Source organism: Paramisgurnus dabryanus, chromosome 22 (genome assembly GCF_030506205.2).
Source record: "Paramisgurnus dabryanus chromosome 22, PD_genome_1.1, whole genome shotgun sequence".
NCBI lineage: Eukaryota > Metazoa > Chordata > Actinopteri > Cypriniformes > Cobitidae > Paramisgurnus > Paramisgurnus dabryanus.
In genome coordinates, this window is record NC_133358.1 from 9,988,724 (window position 1) to 10,006,896 (window position 18,173).

Genomic DNA, 18,173 nt, shown 5'->3' on the forward strand with positions numbered 1-18,173 from the left:
ATATAGAGTATGTAAAAAGTCATATATTAAAGACAAAATCAGATTCAGGCATTTTAAACATCCAAAAAAGAGTAACCAATGTATTTAGGATCATGTGGGCGCAACTTATCAAACAAGCTAACCACTAATGACCAATTCACGTAATGTCCCTTATGAAAAATTAACAATGGTTTTATTACAGTTAAAACTAAAAAACATGGTTACTGTAGTAAAACCATGGTAACCACAAAATAACCATGGTTTTGACAACCATGGTTTTCAAAAAAACATAGTTAAACCATGGTTAGTGTAGTAAAACTACACAGTTAAATCACCCAAAAGGCTCAACCCAGCTTTTGGGTAGAAAAAATTATTTATTTTTTTTGAGTGTGGATTATCCCTAAACCTAACCCCGGAGGTGGACACTTAAGTATTTTAAGTAAATTTACCAAGCATTTGTGCTTTATCAGAGTATTTGTCTTGGGAAATATGTACTTTACTAAAAAAATTTCACTACATTCTAAAGCATAAAATCATACTGTGTATTCATTTTATATCGCATATTAGAATTAATTTAATACCTAATTACATGAAAAATGTGTACTTTTACTTTTCTTGAGTAAATGTACAAAAGTACTTTTTACTTAAGTAAAAGTAAAAAAATACTAGATGTTTAATGTACTTAAATATTTAATGTAAACCAAAAACTGGAATAAAAATTATGATAATATGCTTTGGAATGTATGTAACACTGATAAAATACGAATACTTAAAAATGTTCTTTTATGTACACTGTAAAAAAAATCTGTAGAAATTACAGTATTAATAGGTATTACTGGCAACTAGCTGTCAGTAACTTACTGTAGATTTTACATTTATGTTACTTACTGGCAACAGTTTGTTCAAAGTTAAATGAACATGAAACATTTTCAGTCTTTATCTTCTACAGTAAGTTACTGTCAACCAGCTGCATAATTACAGCAGATGTTTTACAGTGTAGAAAGTAAAAATACTTTAGTATTTTCTGCCTAACCCTCACAGAAAACTTTCTGCTATTTTATATTTTCAAAAAACATAATTCTGTATGTTTTATAAACTTGGGACCAAAAATGTCCTCATAAGGTCAAATAATTACTGGTATTACTATCGTGCAGGTACACACACATGCAGACACGCTCTTCTCCGAGTAGCACATTTTTCACCAAGCACAGGATCTGGATGTACTTTCAAAGGTGTTACTTTCATTTCTTCATTCATAAAGGATTTGCATTATCGTGTGGGTCTGGTGTTGGAGGTATCAGTGCGCCTCTATGAAGACTCTAAATGTCTTCCTAGATGCTGCAGATTCCTGTAATGTCATATTTGCATACGAGTCTTCACAAAGTGCATTATCTGCAGCTAAATAGACCCACCTGGCTGGCTCTGGAGTCTAGTTTAGTAGATAAGTCAAATAAAATACCACAACGGCTATCAACACCTTTCTCGATGGACAGATCTAGAGCAACACAACTCCACCCCTGACATCACAGCTCAGCTCAGGTGCTAATTAGAGGCGATGATGTTTTCGTACGTAATGCGATCCCCGCGCACAGTTCATCTCTACGCCGAAACGTTTTTGTAGATGGTCACAGTGTGGCGGTAATGATAATTACGATGATGATATCTGTAAAAGTGGGGCGGCCCAGCTGGAAACGTCCTCCCTACAGCTGACTAGCTGCAGATCATCCAGGTTAAAGAAATACAGCTCGTTGGTTTCGCAGCTATTTATTCTAACCTTGTTCTTCTGACAGAGTAATGATTTGAGATTTCCCATGAAGGTGACAGTGACTGAAGTAGCCTTGGTCACGGCAAGGCCAATATTTGTCTTCTTTGTGTCTTCGGTCCATTATTAGCAGAGACTGTGGGTGCAAAGCATTTTGAGACGTTGCTGTTTCTCATGTCTCTTCTCTCGTTTCTTTGTTTCTGCCCGGGGTCTGTGATCACTCTGAAGCAAACGGAAAGAAGACTGGGAACAATCGATCTTCGTACGGCACAAAGACTCGTGTTTGAGACTGAGAGAGAACATCCTCTTCCACATGTACATCAGCACTTCGCCCTGCGGTGACGCCCGCGTCAACTCACCATACGAAATCACCTCTGACTGTAAGATTCATTGTCTGTTTTTTCTCCACTTGTCTTTTACTTTTTTACATGTTATTTATTTTCTCTTAAAGGCCAAATTAAATTGAAATAAAAAATCTGTAATTTGTTTTTGAATAGTTTGGTATTTCTTATCTGTGAGCTTCATTATTTAAAAAAAATGTGCCCTCATAATCAAAAACACAAATCTCCTCCCCTTCTCGAAAGCGATCTCTTTTCTTCCGGTCATAGGGTATGGCAGTTGGGCGGTGTCGGGGAAAAGATTGCAGCAATTAGCAACATGACCCAACTTCAAACGATCCAATTCGTTCTCAATGGACGAATTCAAGTCCCGCCCTATTTTTTTTTTCAGAAGCCGTTTCACGTCATCAAGTGGAAATAAGACAATTGCTACATCCGTTTCATTGCAACTTTAACTCATTCCCTGCCAGCCATTTTTTTTAAAGTTGCCAACCAGCATTTTTTGTGATTTTCACAAAATGCCTTCCAGGAAAATTTTCTTTTATAAATATATATACATACAAATATATCAAACGAAAGAACAGACTAGGGGTGTCCTCGACTAAGGATTTACATATTGGAATCAGAATTTGTCAAATCTTTCCATAGTCGACCGATAGTCGAATCATCTATGTTTGTGTGCATGGGTTGGGAGGGGGCCAGACCAGGTACAAATTGGTAACTTTTATTTTCTTTCACAAGCAGCACACATAAACAACTTTCTGATAAAGTGACCAAAACTGTCTTTCAAGTAATAAACGAAGACAAAACTGAGGATGCATTTATATATATTTTTTTTAAGGTAAAATGTAAGGCAACATTTGTTTAATTATTCCTCATAACATTTTAAAGCCACGATCTACAGAACATCACACAAAAATACATTTTGATAACTAAACCTAAAAAAATAACAAAGGTGATCCTGCCTTGGAAACTCCGGCTACAATTAAGTGTTTTTATTTAATTTGGAGATAGCGCGTCAAAGCAGTCATGACCAAAAAAAAACCCGACAAATGAGAAATGACAAATAATTTGTGATTGTGACTATAAATGATAAAAACTAAGCTTTATATACAAATCATTAAACTTTAATTTATAACAAGAAAAACACTGAAATTAATGATTTTATAGACACTACGCGTTATTATTTAGCACAGAAATACCTGCTTGCTTGCTCTGACTTTGATCATCTCTGTATTAACTTTAGATACAGAAAGACCGGATGATATTATTTATTTCAGGAATCTCTTTGCTATCATTTGAAAGTGAACACCGCCCGACCATAATACTAAATCACAAGAAAGACATTCGTGTCAGGCAGAAATAGGTTTGGTGCAGATACTAGTTTCCGTTTCATCACCGAAATAAAAAAAACGGCTAACCTGTTTTGTAGTTTAACTTTTGACAAGATAACCAGTATGTTTTAAATACATTTTAAAAACTTATACTCGTCAAAAAACATCAGTTTTTTTAATGTTTAGTTTGATGAACTCCTAAATATGAGAAGCAGAGCACCTAGCCCGTTCGGCTAAATTACATGCGCAAGCATGGCCAGCACGCAATAGCGCAACATCGATACAACGAAAAGCTATCCAAAATGTACATACTTAAATGAGATCAGAATTTACGTTTATAATAAATACAATTTTTTAAATAAAATAAGGTCAGAAGTAACAAAGTGCAGAACAAATATGCAAAATGCCTCAAGTGCACGGAAACAAAACACAAGCCAAATAGTTAAATCAGATAACCCAAAGTGATTTATAAATAAAATAAAATATAGAAATTATTAAAAGAACGAAAGGCATAATATAATTTGCCAGCTTTGTCTTTTAAATGTAGAAAACAAAGAAGCAGTGGTTTATTAACATAGAAACCTCTTATGGACGTGTAGCCCGGTCACAGGGGTTGTTGGATTTATTAATGCATTTTAAAAATATTTATTGAAAGCTGCTACTTCACATATTATTTGCAGCATTATCATAATATGCAGTATATTAATATATTGTGAGAAAGCTGTTATATGTGAAATCATATAATGTGTGCACCCATATACGGCCAAAATTGAATGATCCTCATTTCATAACACATCTGCGACGATTCGACTGTGAGATTGTTAGTCGAATCAGGCTTCTCCTATCGATGCATCGAATCTTCGACTATTCGGGGTCACCCCTAGAACAGACCCTCTGCTTTTAACAAACAAACAACAAATCTTTATTTGTTCTTTTTTATAACCCTTCAAATATGGGTAGATTTCTTCAAAAATACAAAATTTTAATCAAAAAATTGAAATAATTGCATTTTTTTTAAAGGATTTTTGTTAGAGATCAGATTCAGAATGAAGATCAAAACATACACAGAGTATAAAATTTATTACATTTGTTTTTGCATCAGTATTTGTATAAATTGGGTAGTGCATAGTAGCGGAATTACGGTTTTACATGTGATTTGTGAAACATTTGCACGCTTCCAATCTCATCATACAAATGATCTTGATAAAGGGGGTCATCTTAATTTGAATATTATGCCCATATAAATTAAGCCTCGCCCTTAGAGTTTACAACATGAAGAAACGTAACCCGGAACTTCTCCATGGATACTGAACTTTGAACTTTCAATTTTAAATGAAAAAGCTTGAAAAGCAAAATAAAAGGTATTCGGAAAAATACAGTTGGGGCCGATGAAAAAAAATATCTTACTAATTTTGGGATATTGATACATTTTGAAGATTTATAAGTGACTAAATACTTTATGGGGCCACTATACACTGCAAATGCCTTTTTTGTGTATTATTTTGTCTTGTTTTTAGTACAAATATCAAAAAATTCTTAAATTAAGATGCATTTTCTTGATGAGCAAAATTACCTTAAAAAATAAGTCTAGTTTTTCAGACAAAAAAAAATATAAAATTTAAGTGAATGTGCCGTGAACAAGCAATGAAATCTGCCAATGGTGTGAGAAATTTTGTTGAATTAAGTGTTAGGGTTTTTTTCTCATCCCATTGGCAGATATTTTTGCTTGTTTAAATCACAAATTCACTAAAATTGTATATATTTTTGTCTAAAACTAGATTTATTTTCTTAGGTCATTTTGCTCATCCAGAAAATACATCTTAATTTAAGAATTGTTGGATATTTGTACTGAAAACAAGACAAAAATACTAAGTAAGAATGTGATTTTTAAGAAAAAAATTCTTAGTATTTTTGTCTTGTTTTCAGTAAAAATATTTAAAAATTCTTAAATTAAGATGCTTTTTCTAGATGAGCAAAATGACCCAAGAAAATAAGTCTAGTATTTAGACCAAAAATATCAAATGTAAGTGATTTGTGCATAAAACAAGCAAAAATATTTGCCAATGCGGTAAGCAAAAAAATCTTGAACATTTTTCTTAAACACTAAATTCAAGAAAAATCAAGAAAAAAGTTGCTTACCACATTGGCAGATTTTTTTGCTTGTTTTATGCACAAAATCACTTAAATTTGATTTTTTTGGTCTAAAAACTAGACTTATTTTCTTGGGTTGTTTTGCTTATCAAGAAAAAGCATCTTAATGTTAGAATTTTTAGATATTTTTACTGAAGACAAATTTTTTCTTGAAAATCATTTTTTGCAGTGTATGTACAGTGAATATTTGTGATCTTGTCTGTGAAATCCAGCCTAAAGTCTTATAATCTAATAATGAGATTTTGAGCATTAAAGTTTCATTGATTTCTTATCTTTGACATGACCTTACTCAGTCAATATTAAAGATATCAAGGTTATATTTTTACAAAATGTTCCTTACATTATGTAGGATGATTTATGTAGAAAACAGTAAATCACATGACTTTATTCAGGTTTTAACATATCACAAATAGATCAAATACAGTGTTAAATGTGTACCAGTTAAAAAACAGGATATAAAAATAAATATAATAAAAGATTCAATTGACTTGCATAACCAATTTGATTAAACTTGCACGCAGCATTTTTGTACAGATAAATGCAGTTGATCATCAATAATACTTTTTGTGTTTATATATTGTCACTCCAGTGCACACCAACAGACACTTGGTGAAGAAGTTTCACAGCCACCTTCGAACAAAGATGGAATCGGGTGAGGGTACGCTGCCTGTGAAATGCACAGTACCCGTACAGACGTGGGACGGAGTCCTTCAAGGACAGAGACTCATAACCATGTCCTGCACCGACAAGATTTCCAGGTCAGTAACCGTTTAGCTCTCGACTTCCTGTACACATAAAAGACTCTCATTGAGTAGACATTATAGACCTCGTGAATTTGCTTTACAAGCTATTTCCTATTAAAGCCTGAAGTTTGAGCAGGTCATATAGAAGGACTCTTCACCTTTCATTTTAATAGACAGTAAGCTTTAGTTACTGTATGTCACAGCCATAAACATAACTGCTAGGGTATAAGGGGATAGGAAACAACTTTAGTCCTAAACACTCAAATACAATTCTCCTCCTAATGCAGAAGAGAATGTCATTGCCAGCAACAAAGGTCTGATATTATCACTTGGCGCTCTTATCTCTTAAGTGAAAGTAAATAGGCAGCAGGACAAAAAAATTGGATATGTGTCAAAATATCGGATCAGTCCATCAAGCTTTGCAGTGTAAATATAGCCAAGGTCAGTACCAAAGGTGACATTGTGGTCTTCTGGAACAGTTCACACAGCACAGTGTGCTTTCCTACGAGTTAAGACCAACCGTCCCGATGGTATGATTTCTGAAGCATGAATGCTGGACAGTGTATTGATTTAAAGGTTTAACTTTATTAGAGGATTAGTTTTTATGAGGGCGAGTTAGCTCTGTTTAAACAGGGTGACTTTTACACGGCATTATAATGTCAGATGGAAAAGGTTGCTGTGATATTTGCCTTGAGGTAGGGAGTCGACCAAACCAATCTATGCAGATATGTGGGAATAGGGTATATCAGTCCATACCGATGTGGCATTGTCCCATCCCGTATCCCACCGGGGAAAAAATACTGATATATTACCAAAACTCTATATACCTCCTAGCCCTAGAATGACCTATTGTACAAGTAAACAATTTTCATGGGTAGGTAAATGTAAAGTTTAGCAAACAAAACACACAACAACAACACATACAGTAGGAACAAAACGTCTTCCAGCGCCTTTCAGGTTCTTGCACTCTCAGAAATATAGGTATAAAAGCTGTCACTAGGACAGTACGCTTTCAAAAATTTACTCTTTTGTACCCAATATTGGTAGTTCAAAGATACTTATTGGTACCTAAAGTTCACAGATTTGTCACTCTAAGGTTTTTAGCACATTTGTACTTTGTTAGTCTTTGTTCATTTGGTCTAAACCATAAACTAAACAGCCCCAGGAATTCCTCTGTTATAATAATACAATTTTATAAAATAAATGCTCTTCCATGTTGTGCCATTTGTGGGATTTTTGGGGTTGCATCTCGTTATTAGTTCTTGTTTTTTGGTTTGTTTAGATGTCTTTGGTTTGTGTTCAAATTTTAGTCAAACAGCCTGTCCGCTGTCTCGGTCTGCTTTGATTGGCCAAGGTTGAGGTGGTAATGTTAAAAGTTCATCAGATGAACCGCACCAACTGAGCAATTGCACCAGAATTTGTATTAATCTAACCAAATCTGCCAAGTGTGAACACACTAGAGGTCTACGCGGAAGACCCGAGGCCCGTACGGGTTCGGGTCTATATTTTAAATGATCAGCCAGGGCAGGTCGGGTCTCAATCTATTACTTCGGGTCCCGGGTCTGTTTAACATTGTGGGAATACCCGAGTCGATTGGACTCGGAGAACACACACTCACATTTAAATAATGGAACTTTCTTGGCAATGAGGATTGTGCATCACAGTCAGGTACAAGGATGGAGAAGGCTAACTTCTATGGGTAAGACAAAAAGTTTAATTTCGCTACCTGTTTATTGACTTATTAATAACATTTAGCTTTAAGCAACACTAAAGACTTATTGCTCTTTGCTCCCCCTACAGGTTAGAAGCGTAATTGTTCATTACCACTGTCGTAAAAACTGAAGCATAGCTGGCTCTGATTGGATTGTAGGTCTGCCGTAAAGCAAGTTTTTGTAGTTTTCACTCAAACTACAGGACCGCGACCCGACGGTTGGAAACTTCTTTAGTGCGGTTTTGGCCGATAGAGGGTTGCAAAGCGAATGTGAAAGTGTCGTTCACTCTGTTTAGAGTGGATGAACAACTGAAACTTTTTTGGAAACGTTATTTTAAGGTAAAAAAAAAATTCTTTGGTGTTGCTTTAAGAATATTTGCTAATCGGCTCCGGTCGGGTCTGTGTTTCCCCGGACCGGTTCGGGTCCAGCTTTTAAAAAATAGACGGGTCCGGGTCGGTTCCGGGTCCAGCTTTCAAAATAACAGCCAGGTCCGGGTCGGTACAGTGTGTAACACATTTACGGGTCTCTTCGGGTTCGGATCGGAATTTTTGGACATGTGTACACCTCTAGAACACACTCAAAATGACCTCAGGCTCACTAGCTTTGTTAAAATAATAGGTTGAATTGACTTGCACAACCAAGTTGTTTTAACTTTATGCCGAATTTTTTGCAGTGCAAAAAATTGTTCAAAAGTCGTCGCTTTAGAACAGATATGTACCTTTAAGGTACCATGCACCTTTTAGGTACAAGGGGGAACTTTTTGAAAAAAAGTGACAACTTCTGTATTTTCTTGTACCTTTTATCTGAGTTTACATTGCAAAAAATGACTTTCTAAATTAGTTTTTTTATCTTGTTTTCAGTAGAAAAATTCTTAAACATTCTTAAATTAAGATGCTTTTTCTGGATGAACATAATGTCCTAAAAAGATAAGTCTAGTTTGTATAGACAAAAACTATACAATTTAAGTGAATTTGTGCTTAAAACAAGCAATATTATCTGCCAATGGGGTGAGAATTTTTTTCTGAAATTTAGTGTTTAAGAAAAAAAAATCGTATTTTTTTATTTTTTTTCACCCCATTGGTCCGATATTTTTGCTTGTTTTAAGTACAAATTCACTTAAATTGTATATTTTTTGTCTATAAACTAGACTTATTTTCTTAGGTCATTTTGCTCATCAAGAAAAAGCATCTTAATTTTATAATTTTTAGATATTTCTACTGAAAACAAGACAAAAATACTAAGTAAGAAAGTCATTTTTTGCAGTGTAGCTCTTACACCGCAAAAATGTATTTTTAAGAAAAAAATATTTTTAAGAAAAAAATTCTTAGTATTTTTGTCTTGTTTTTAGTAAAATATCTACAAATTCTTAAAATTACGATGCTTTTTCTTGATGAGCAAAATGACCTTAGAAAATAAGTCTAGTTTATAGACCAAAAATATCAAATTTAAGTGATTTTTTGCATAAAACCCCATAATTACCCCATTGGCATATTTTTTTGCTTGTTTTATGCACAAAATCACTCAAATTTGAAATTTTTGGTCTAAAAACTAGACTTGGGTCGTTTTGCTCATCAAGAAAAAGCGTCTTCATTTAAGAATTTTTATATATTTTTACTAAAAACAAGACAAATATACTAAGAATACATTTTCTTGAAAATAATTTTTTGCAGTGTTTAACAGGTGATAAGCATACCTGTCAACCCTCCCGTTTTTTTCCGGGATTCTCCTGTATTTTACCATTCTATCCCGCCATCATCCCGTTTAAATAATTTCCTGTATTTTTAATATTTCTATAAAAATCCCACTGGCGGTATTTGATGTATACAGTATCTGTAACATATCACTCAAACGATACCCACCAAAAAAACAAGAAGAAGAAGAAGAAGAAAAGCTTCCTGAGGGAGGGTGGAGGATGACGAGCCTCGCGCAAAACTACAACCGCCACATGCACTCAGCCCACACGTCCACCCACTCCCCGCGTACACAGACTCATTTGGATGTTGGGGGGATTGTTAGGGTTCTGGAAATGTCCCTTATTTTCAAAAACCCAATGTTGACAGGTATGGTTATAAGAATGGAGAAATATTTGCAGAGGCATGTTACAAGAGAGTGTGATTACTCCAGTGTTTGGCATTGTGATGGTTGTGCACCACACTAACAATCCATCCATACCCTGTGTGAATCACATTACACACACACACACACACATGCGTTTGAGTTTACTACCATATGCTTTATTTAATAACCATCGTCAGTTGACATTGACAAAATGTCACTTGGACACTTTCAGGAGGTCCAAGAAGTTACAGAGATTGTCACTGGGGCGGTACCGTTTCTACTTGTGTACCTAATAGGTGCCGCAAAGGTACAGATAGTTACATTAGAAGTACATACTGGTATCTCAAAATGGTATATATTAGGATCTTGATGAATTGACTATTTTTCTATAATGTAAAAAAGATTAAATAATGACTGAAAAAAAAATGATTCATTGAAAAAAAATGATTCATTCAATTTACTCAATTGTTTAAGGTAAGTGGTTGCAATCATTTTATTTAAGCTACATTTAAACAAACGTTTTTATGTTATTTTTATTTCTTTTTTTCAATTTTTTTTCTAAATGTAGCTTAAATAAATCGATTGCAACTACTTACCTTAAACAATTGAGTAAATTAAAAAATCATTTTTTTCAGAGTATTGAAAGAGTTATTGTTATTTAGAAGAAGGGTTTGTCTTGAGATTCACCAAAATCTGAATATTGGGTGGCAGGTCTTAGCAGAGAGTCAATTAAACACAAAATGTACTAAGACTATTTTTTCTATTCTGTTTTTTTACTCAAAATGATGTCCTTATCATGTGGTGGTGTTTTCCGCAATCCTTATTATAAATGAATAAATTTCCATCTGTTTATTATTTCATACGGTACATCTCCCACCTCGTCTTTAAGTGCATGTATGTTGGATTCAATGACACACAGTTACACTCACAGGTCAATCTATGTCCCCAGGACCATTAATTCGAATCAGATTGCATCGCCCGGGACCCCAAGGGTCTGATTCTATCTGGCCAGGTCATTGTGCAGAGTAAAAGTAATTACTTTTATAAAAAAAATACAGAATGAGATAGAAAAGAGAATCCAGATCGCCTGGACCGCAGCTCGTTCTCCATTTTATATCCTAGTGAGTTATTTGACTCTTTTGTTGAGCCCACAACTCAGAGGGGCCGTTGATCAAGGTCACCATCAAGTGCAAAGCGGAAAAGAGGTTTAAAGTCCTTATAGTCCCTTATAGACCAACACCATTTATCTGCACTGTCCTCAACCAACTCCCTCTTTTTCCATCCTTGGTCGCACTCAGTTTTTTTCATCAGTTCATCATGTTTCCTGACCTCAAATCATTATCTGTTATCCCACTCTGCTTTCCTCCTTCGCTTCATCACTGCGTCTGTCTGACCACCACATGAAAGCTGTGCTGTGATAATAGGAACCGATCAATGTCACAGTTTCGGCCAGTCTTTATATTATACTTGCAGTGTTTTAAGTTTTAAATTCTAAAGCGTTCTCTTCATGTGCAATGCATTTTTGTTATTTGTGTTTAAAATCCATCCATTTTACATTTATGCATTTTGACGCTTTTATCCAGTGCATTACAAGGTATCCATTTTTTTCTATTTTCTAGCTATGCTATTGAGCTATACAAAGGCATTAAAATATTATAATATCTGTACATACAGTATATATAATAGCACACATGGGCGTCAGAACCGTTACAGTATACCAGGGCCGGAGTGGGGCCACATTTCAGCCCGGGAGTTTCAGGCCCAAGACCGGCCCACTTTTTCCATAGTGTTATTCCAAATTAGCACTTTTTTCAAATTGGATAAATAAAGCAACAGTTCAGCTCTTATTATAGTTTTTATTAATATCATGGTTCAACAAATAAGGTAAAAGTTAAATAATATTTCACTTAAGATAAGAAGTTAACAAAAATATTCCTCTACACTCTAAAAAAGGCTGGGTTACTTTTTACCCATAATGGGTAAATATTGGACAGAACACATGCTGGGTTAAAAATTACTCCATGCTGGGTTAAAAATAACCCAATGTTGGGTTGTTGTTATGCAACCATGGATTATAATAACCCAACAGTTGGGTTAAAACAACCCAGCACTGGGTCAATTTTAACCCAGCAGCGTGTTCTGTCCAATATATAAAATATATAAATAACCCAGCCCTTTTTAGAGTGTATTCCATAAGGAAAGGTTGATAAAATATTAGCATTGCTAATGCTATGAGGCCGATGATTAATGCAAATAGAAATATAAAAGTCCTAATTAAAAAAAAAAAAAATTGACAAAAATATTGAATACAATATTGGGTAAATGGCATAACAAGTGATTTATAAGCTTTTTTAGGCTGGTCATTTTTGACTGGGAAAACAAAAGGTGTTATAGGGTTCTGAACACAACCTGAGGGTTAAATAACTTTAATTCATATTTTTTATTCATGGCCTCCTCATTTTCAGCGGGGGGACTGCTCAGAAGCTGCTTGCATAATATTTGCAAAGTCTATGAATCGCCATGTATACACAAAAGGGTAATATTTTAACAAAAAAAAAAGTTTGGCTTGTAAATAGTTTGACAACGGTATTAGCCGAATAATTATGTTGCTAATGCTAATCATTACTAGGCTTATTTCTCTTTAAGTTACCTGTTGTCACTTTTGTTTGTCCTCTTGAAAATAAATCTGTAAGTTTGGCACATTTGGCAGCATCCTCCTCCAATGGATTTTTTCTTCAACCTGTTTTTTACGCCCTCCTCCTCACAGACGCGTATTGTTACGGTTGGGCCGGCCCAGCCTACCGGAGAAAAGTTTTCTTGGACGTGCTATGGACCGAACCAACTCTATGGGAGGGGAGGGGAAAACTCCCTCGCATGGTACAACCCATGCAGAGGCTGCACGCTGCAGTGTCAATGCGAAATGTGTGAAGTGTCATTTAAGAGAAGATAGACTCACTAACGTGACAAATGTAAAATAAAAAAAACACTCGACCGGCCCAAAAGTGAAGCGGCCCACCAGGAATTCTCCCGGTTCTCCCGATTACCCACCCCGGGCCTGCAGTATACTGTATGAAGATCAATGATATTGGACCCACTCTTACTTAATATACTGTAGCACATTTTTCTATTTACATGTCAAAGTGCAGTCAGTCAAATCCATTCCACTAGAGGAATGCCCTAATACAATTAAACTGCATTTTAGTTACAGCCTTGACATCTACACGGCTGCTTCCTCAGATTCATTCCACTTGGTTCATTATATTCCATATTAAACTTCATTTCGTGTTTTCACTACTTTCATTCCTGCATTCCCGCAACACAACAAGTACACACTGCAAAAAATATTTTTGTAAGAAAACACTTTATTTGTATTGTTGTCGTGTTTTCAGTAATAAAATATCTAAAACTTCTTAAATGAAGATGCTTTTTCTTGATGAGCAAAATGACCCAAGAAAATAAGTCTAGTTTTTAGACCAAAAATATCACATTTAAGTGATTTTGTTCATAAAACAAGCAAAAAAATCTGCCAATGGGTTAAGTAAAAAATCCTGAACGTTTTTCTTAAACACTAAATTCAAGATAAATTCCATAAAATGTGCTTACCCTATTGGCAGATTTTTTGCTTGTTTTATTCACAAACCACTTAAATTTGATATTTTTGGTCTAAAAACTAGATTTATTTTCTTGGGTCGTTTTGCTCATCAAGAAAAAGCATCTTAATTTAAGAATTTTTTGATATTTTTACTCAAAACAAGACAAATATACTAAGAAATGTTTTTCTTGCAAATACTTTTTTGCAGTGCAGACACTGAAAAAATTACTTTCTACTTAGTATTTTTTTCAGTAGAAATATCTAAAAATTCTTAAAAAGAGATGTATTTTCTTGATGAGCAAAATTACCTAAGTAAATAAATTTAGTTTTAAGACAATCAATATACAATTTAAGTGAATTTGTGCTTAAAACAAGCAAAAATATCTGCCAATGGGGTGAGATAAAAAAATCTTGAAATAAGTACATTTTTTTTCTTAAACACTTATTTCAAGAATAATTTTCTCACCCCGTTGGCAAATATTTTTTGATTGTTGTAAGCACAATTTCACCTAATATTTTTTTTTGTCTAAAAACTAGACTTTTCTTAGGTCATTTTGCTCATCAAGAAAATGGATCTCGATTTAAAGGAACAGTATGAAGGATTGTGGCCAAAACTGATATTGCAATCACAAAACTGGTGGCCAATACACAACATGACAACATAAACATCAGTTGAGGGCTGTAACTCCACTTTTTAAATGACAATATCCTGGCCAGACCACTGTTGTCAGTGATATAAGTATTTGAAATGAAAATGATTTCTTAATGTCTAGTGACATATCAGGGCCATTTTATGATTCATTGATATAAATTTCTTACATAATGTTCCTTTAAAGGAGCTTTTCACCCGTAGAAACATTAAAGGAATAGTCCTCCAAAATGTTGATGTCTTTCTTTGTTCAGTCGAGAAGAAATTATGTTTTTTGAGGAAAACATTGAAGGATTTTTCTAATTTTAATGGACTTTAATAGAGCCCAACATTTAAAGCTTTAGTCTACAATGTTGAAAATCGGTCGAGAAAGCCTGAGACGGTTAGTAAGTTTTAAAAAACTCATCCCGCCCCGTATTGGCCACCAACGAGGCATAAGGATCTTATCTAGCAAAACGATTATCATTTTTGACAAGAAAAATAAAAAATATGCACTTTTAAACCACAACTTCTCATCTATCTCCGGTCCTGGGTGACCTAACGTAAATGCGTAGTGACGTAGAGAGGTCATGTGTTACATATATGAAACGCACATTTGCGGACCATTGTAAACAATAAACTGACACAAAGACATTAATTAGTATCAATCCACATATAACAACATCGGAACGGTCCTCTTTCTCCACACTTGTAAACACTGGGGCGTAGTTTCGCGTTCGTCCTCTGTGACCTCTTGATGTCATGACGTATTGCATGAGGTCACGCTGGCGCATCATGACCGGATCTAGATGAGAAGTTGTGGTTTAAAAGTGCGAGAAAATGTGAGAAAATGTTAATGTTAAATTGTTAGTATGGTAATATACTTTTAATATAACGAACTACACATTTAATTAAAGATTTTTAATGGTACATTTAGATTAATTTGTATGTAATTCAAGAAAGCAGAAAAAAACACTACTGTAAAAATAATATAGACTATTCGTATGTATTAATCATGTTTGTACAATAATGCTGATATTTGTAAATAAACACATTTTTATAGGCCTAATCATGTAATATAGACATAGGCCTGTCATAGACTTCCAAATGACATCCAAACAATTACCCAGTTTAAACGTCAAAAGTTGCCCGTCAATATGACGTCCAAATAGGGTCATGGTTGGACGTCCAAATAGTGGACCTAGTTTGGACGTCGAATAGATGTCCAGAATTGGTCATGGACCGACGGACCCAATATAGACATGATCTGCACGTTTATCCGACGTCCTGTGTTTAGTGGGAAGCAATCCAGCTTAACATTGCAACCCATCATGTTGGGTTTGTCCCATTTTAACCGAGTGTGCCTCATAAGTTTTGAAAAGTGAAGCCGCTGGCTCTTTGATCGCCCCCTGGTGGCTGGCTGCAGTACAAGTCAGAAACCCCACCCTCTCCATTCAAACGAATGGAACTCTTTTCTAAATAAAAAAAAATATTTACACTTCCAATAAAATTTTCCGAAAGATGGTTTTGGTCATTTCAAGTAGTTGTTATCACGCTGATATACAGTATGTTCAAGTGTTCATTTTTGTGATTTAGTTTCATTTTAGCTAGTAATTTGATGCTATAGAAACATGGCGTATCGTTATGATTGGCATGGGTGAATTGGTCGCAAGAGCGTTTGGGCGTAAGTTTGATACCGCGGCTCCGCCTCTGGCACCACGGACGATTCCTTCTGCGCATGCCTTGGCTCCAAACAGAAGTTTTTACGTAACATGGCGGCGACCATGGTCGGACATTTTTGGCTTTAATTCATTACAATGGAGGGAGGTTACATCACGTCGTTCATTTTTTTTTTACAGTCTGTGATTTTAACCCAAAGCTTTTTTTAGATTGAAAGTTTACAAAATTTGTATTTTTGGGTGAACTATCCCTCTAAGAAAGCAAATAGATATTTGGTTTGATTTTGGTGCACTTTTCAGTGGCAATTGGATTAATTTGTGATCCAGGGTCCGATCGGCAGTGCTTGTGATATTTCCGATTATTGTTGGAAGGCAGTAAGGTATGCCGAGCTGATTGAGTGGAGTGGATGTTTAATTAAGTTGATGACTGCTTTAATTGAAGGCATAAATGGCAAGCCTGTGAATATGATCCGTCATATTCCATTTGAGTTTTATGTAGATGAACGCATTACTTTAAATGGCCCAGCGTTTTACGACACGGGAGGGGAGGGAGGAAGCTGGGAGCGATGGAGGCCAGAAGTGTGTGTGTGTGGGGGGGGGGGGCTAGGAAGGTTAGGAAGAGGGTATGAGAGAGAGGCTCCCCGCTTTACTTTTTCTACAGCAGCCAGATGGCTGTCTTTTCTTGCATGAGATTAAAAGATGTTTCTAATTCACAGCATTGCGTCCTGGGTAAATTAATATTGCAGGACCAAATTGTTCCCGTTTTGGATCTGAGAGAGAGAAAGAAGGAATAAAACATAACATTTTGTCTTTAAAAGAGGAAGAGTCTCAAACAGATTGTTGCTCAGGTAAACGGATCCATATTTGAAGAGCGACCCGTGTTAATTGACTGCTTGGGAAAGCAAAAACTGTAATGGCTTTTTATTAGTCATGAATAGAGATGAACAGACAGAGAGAGGTGCCTGAAATCATTAACGGATTATAAAGAGACATTAATTACGCAAAAGAACAATGATGTGAAAAAATTAGCGGCATAATATTTGTAAATGATTGCGCTTTTTATAAATACATTAGTGCAAACTGAGGTTAAGAGGAAAATGTTTATTCCATCTGGTGTGATATCGGATTTAGGGTACAGGCTGTGAGCCAATATTTTTACAATATACATTTCATTTATTTTTATTTATTTATTTACAGTATTTATACATTTCTTGATCTAACGGAGGCACAAATAGCCTTTCACCAAAGAACATAAATCACAACAGTATGCAAACTCTAATGTGGCTAAATGACTCTGACCCTTGAATGCCATTTTCTGTTGTGTGAGCGTGTTTATACATATCATTAGCATACATTAAGATATTGCGAATTGTTGGCCAACGGACCAATCACTGACTTTCAGCTTTATTCGCTCCTAAACTCCACACTTCAAACTCTTAAATCCTGTCATCATTTACCATCATTCAAATGATGGTAAGCACACAGTTTGACGGCACCCTTCGACTTCGAATACTGTGGAAGTCAATGGGTACCGCCTGTCAACCGTGTGCTTACCATCATTTATCAAAGTATCTTCTTTTGTGTTCATCAGAGTAAAGACACTCATAGAGGAATTGAACAAAATGAGGGTGAGTAAATGATGACAGAATTTTCATTTTTTGGTGAACTATCCCTTTAATCAAGCTCACACACTTTTCCTCTCTCTCTATAGGTGGAATGTGCTTGGACTACAGGGGGCGCTGCTCAGTCACTTCGTGGATCCGGTGTATCTGTACAGTCTGACAGTGGGCAGCCTGAGACACACGGGTCATCTGTCCAGGATGATGAACCACAGGTTGGAGAGAGTCGGACCTCTGCCCACTTGCTACCGCCGCACACAGCCTTTACTCAGCGGTAAAGCTTTCTTTTCACATTGCTAATTATTTAGTCGCACTTATGCACAGGGGAGGTCATTAAAGTACATTTTACTAAATTCACAGTAGTACTTAACTAACGTTACGTAAGTATTAAATTGTAGCTCTAAACTCTTTAAGTTTAAGAAATAATGACCTGTTTGGTAAGTGTAAGAATATAAAGCAGAGGTGTAAAGTACTAAAAGGAATATTCCATTTTCTTAAAAGAAAAATCCAGATAATTTACTCACCACCATGTCATCCAAAATGTTGATGTCTTTTTTTTCAGTCGAGAAGAAATTATG

At 35.3% G+C, this 18,173-nt stretch overlaps 1 protein-coding gene across 2 annotated transcripts in view; it reads left to right on the top strand.

Moving 5' to 3' along the window:
• Positions 1–18,173, top strand: part of adarb2 (adenosine deaminase RNA specific B2 (inactive)) — a 205,093-nt gene that overhangs the window by 176,858 nt on the left and 10,062 nt on the right. Inside the window, exons 6-9 of one of the 2 annotated variants that reach the window (XM_065294727.2) lie at positions 1,970–2,121; positions 6,154–6,322; positions 17,568–17,604; positions 17,688–17,869. In XM_065294727.2, coding sequence (XP_065150799.2) covers positions 1,970–2,121; positions 6,154–6,322; positions 17,568–17,604; positions 17,688–17,869 — 540 coding nt within the window. The remainder of the gene's footprint in view (positions 1–1,969; positions 2,122–6,153; positions 6,323–17,567; positions 17,605–17,687; positions 17,870–18,173) is intronic. The other variant, XM_065294726.2, reaches the window with a different exon arrangement.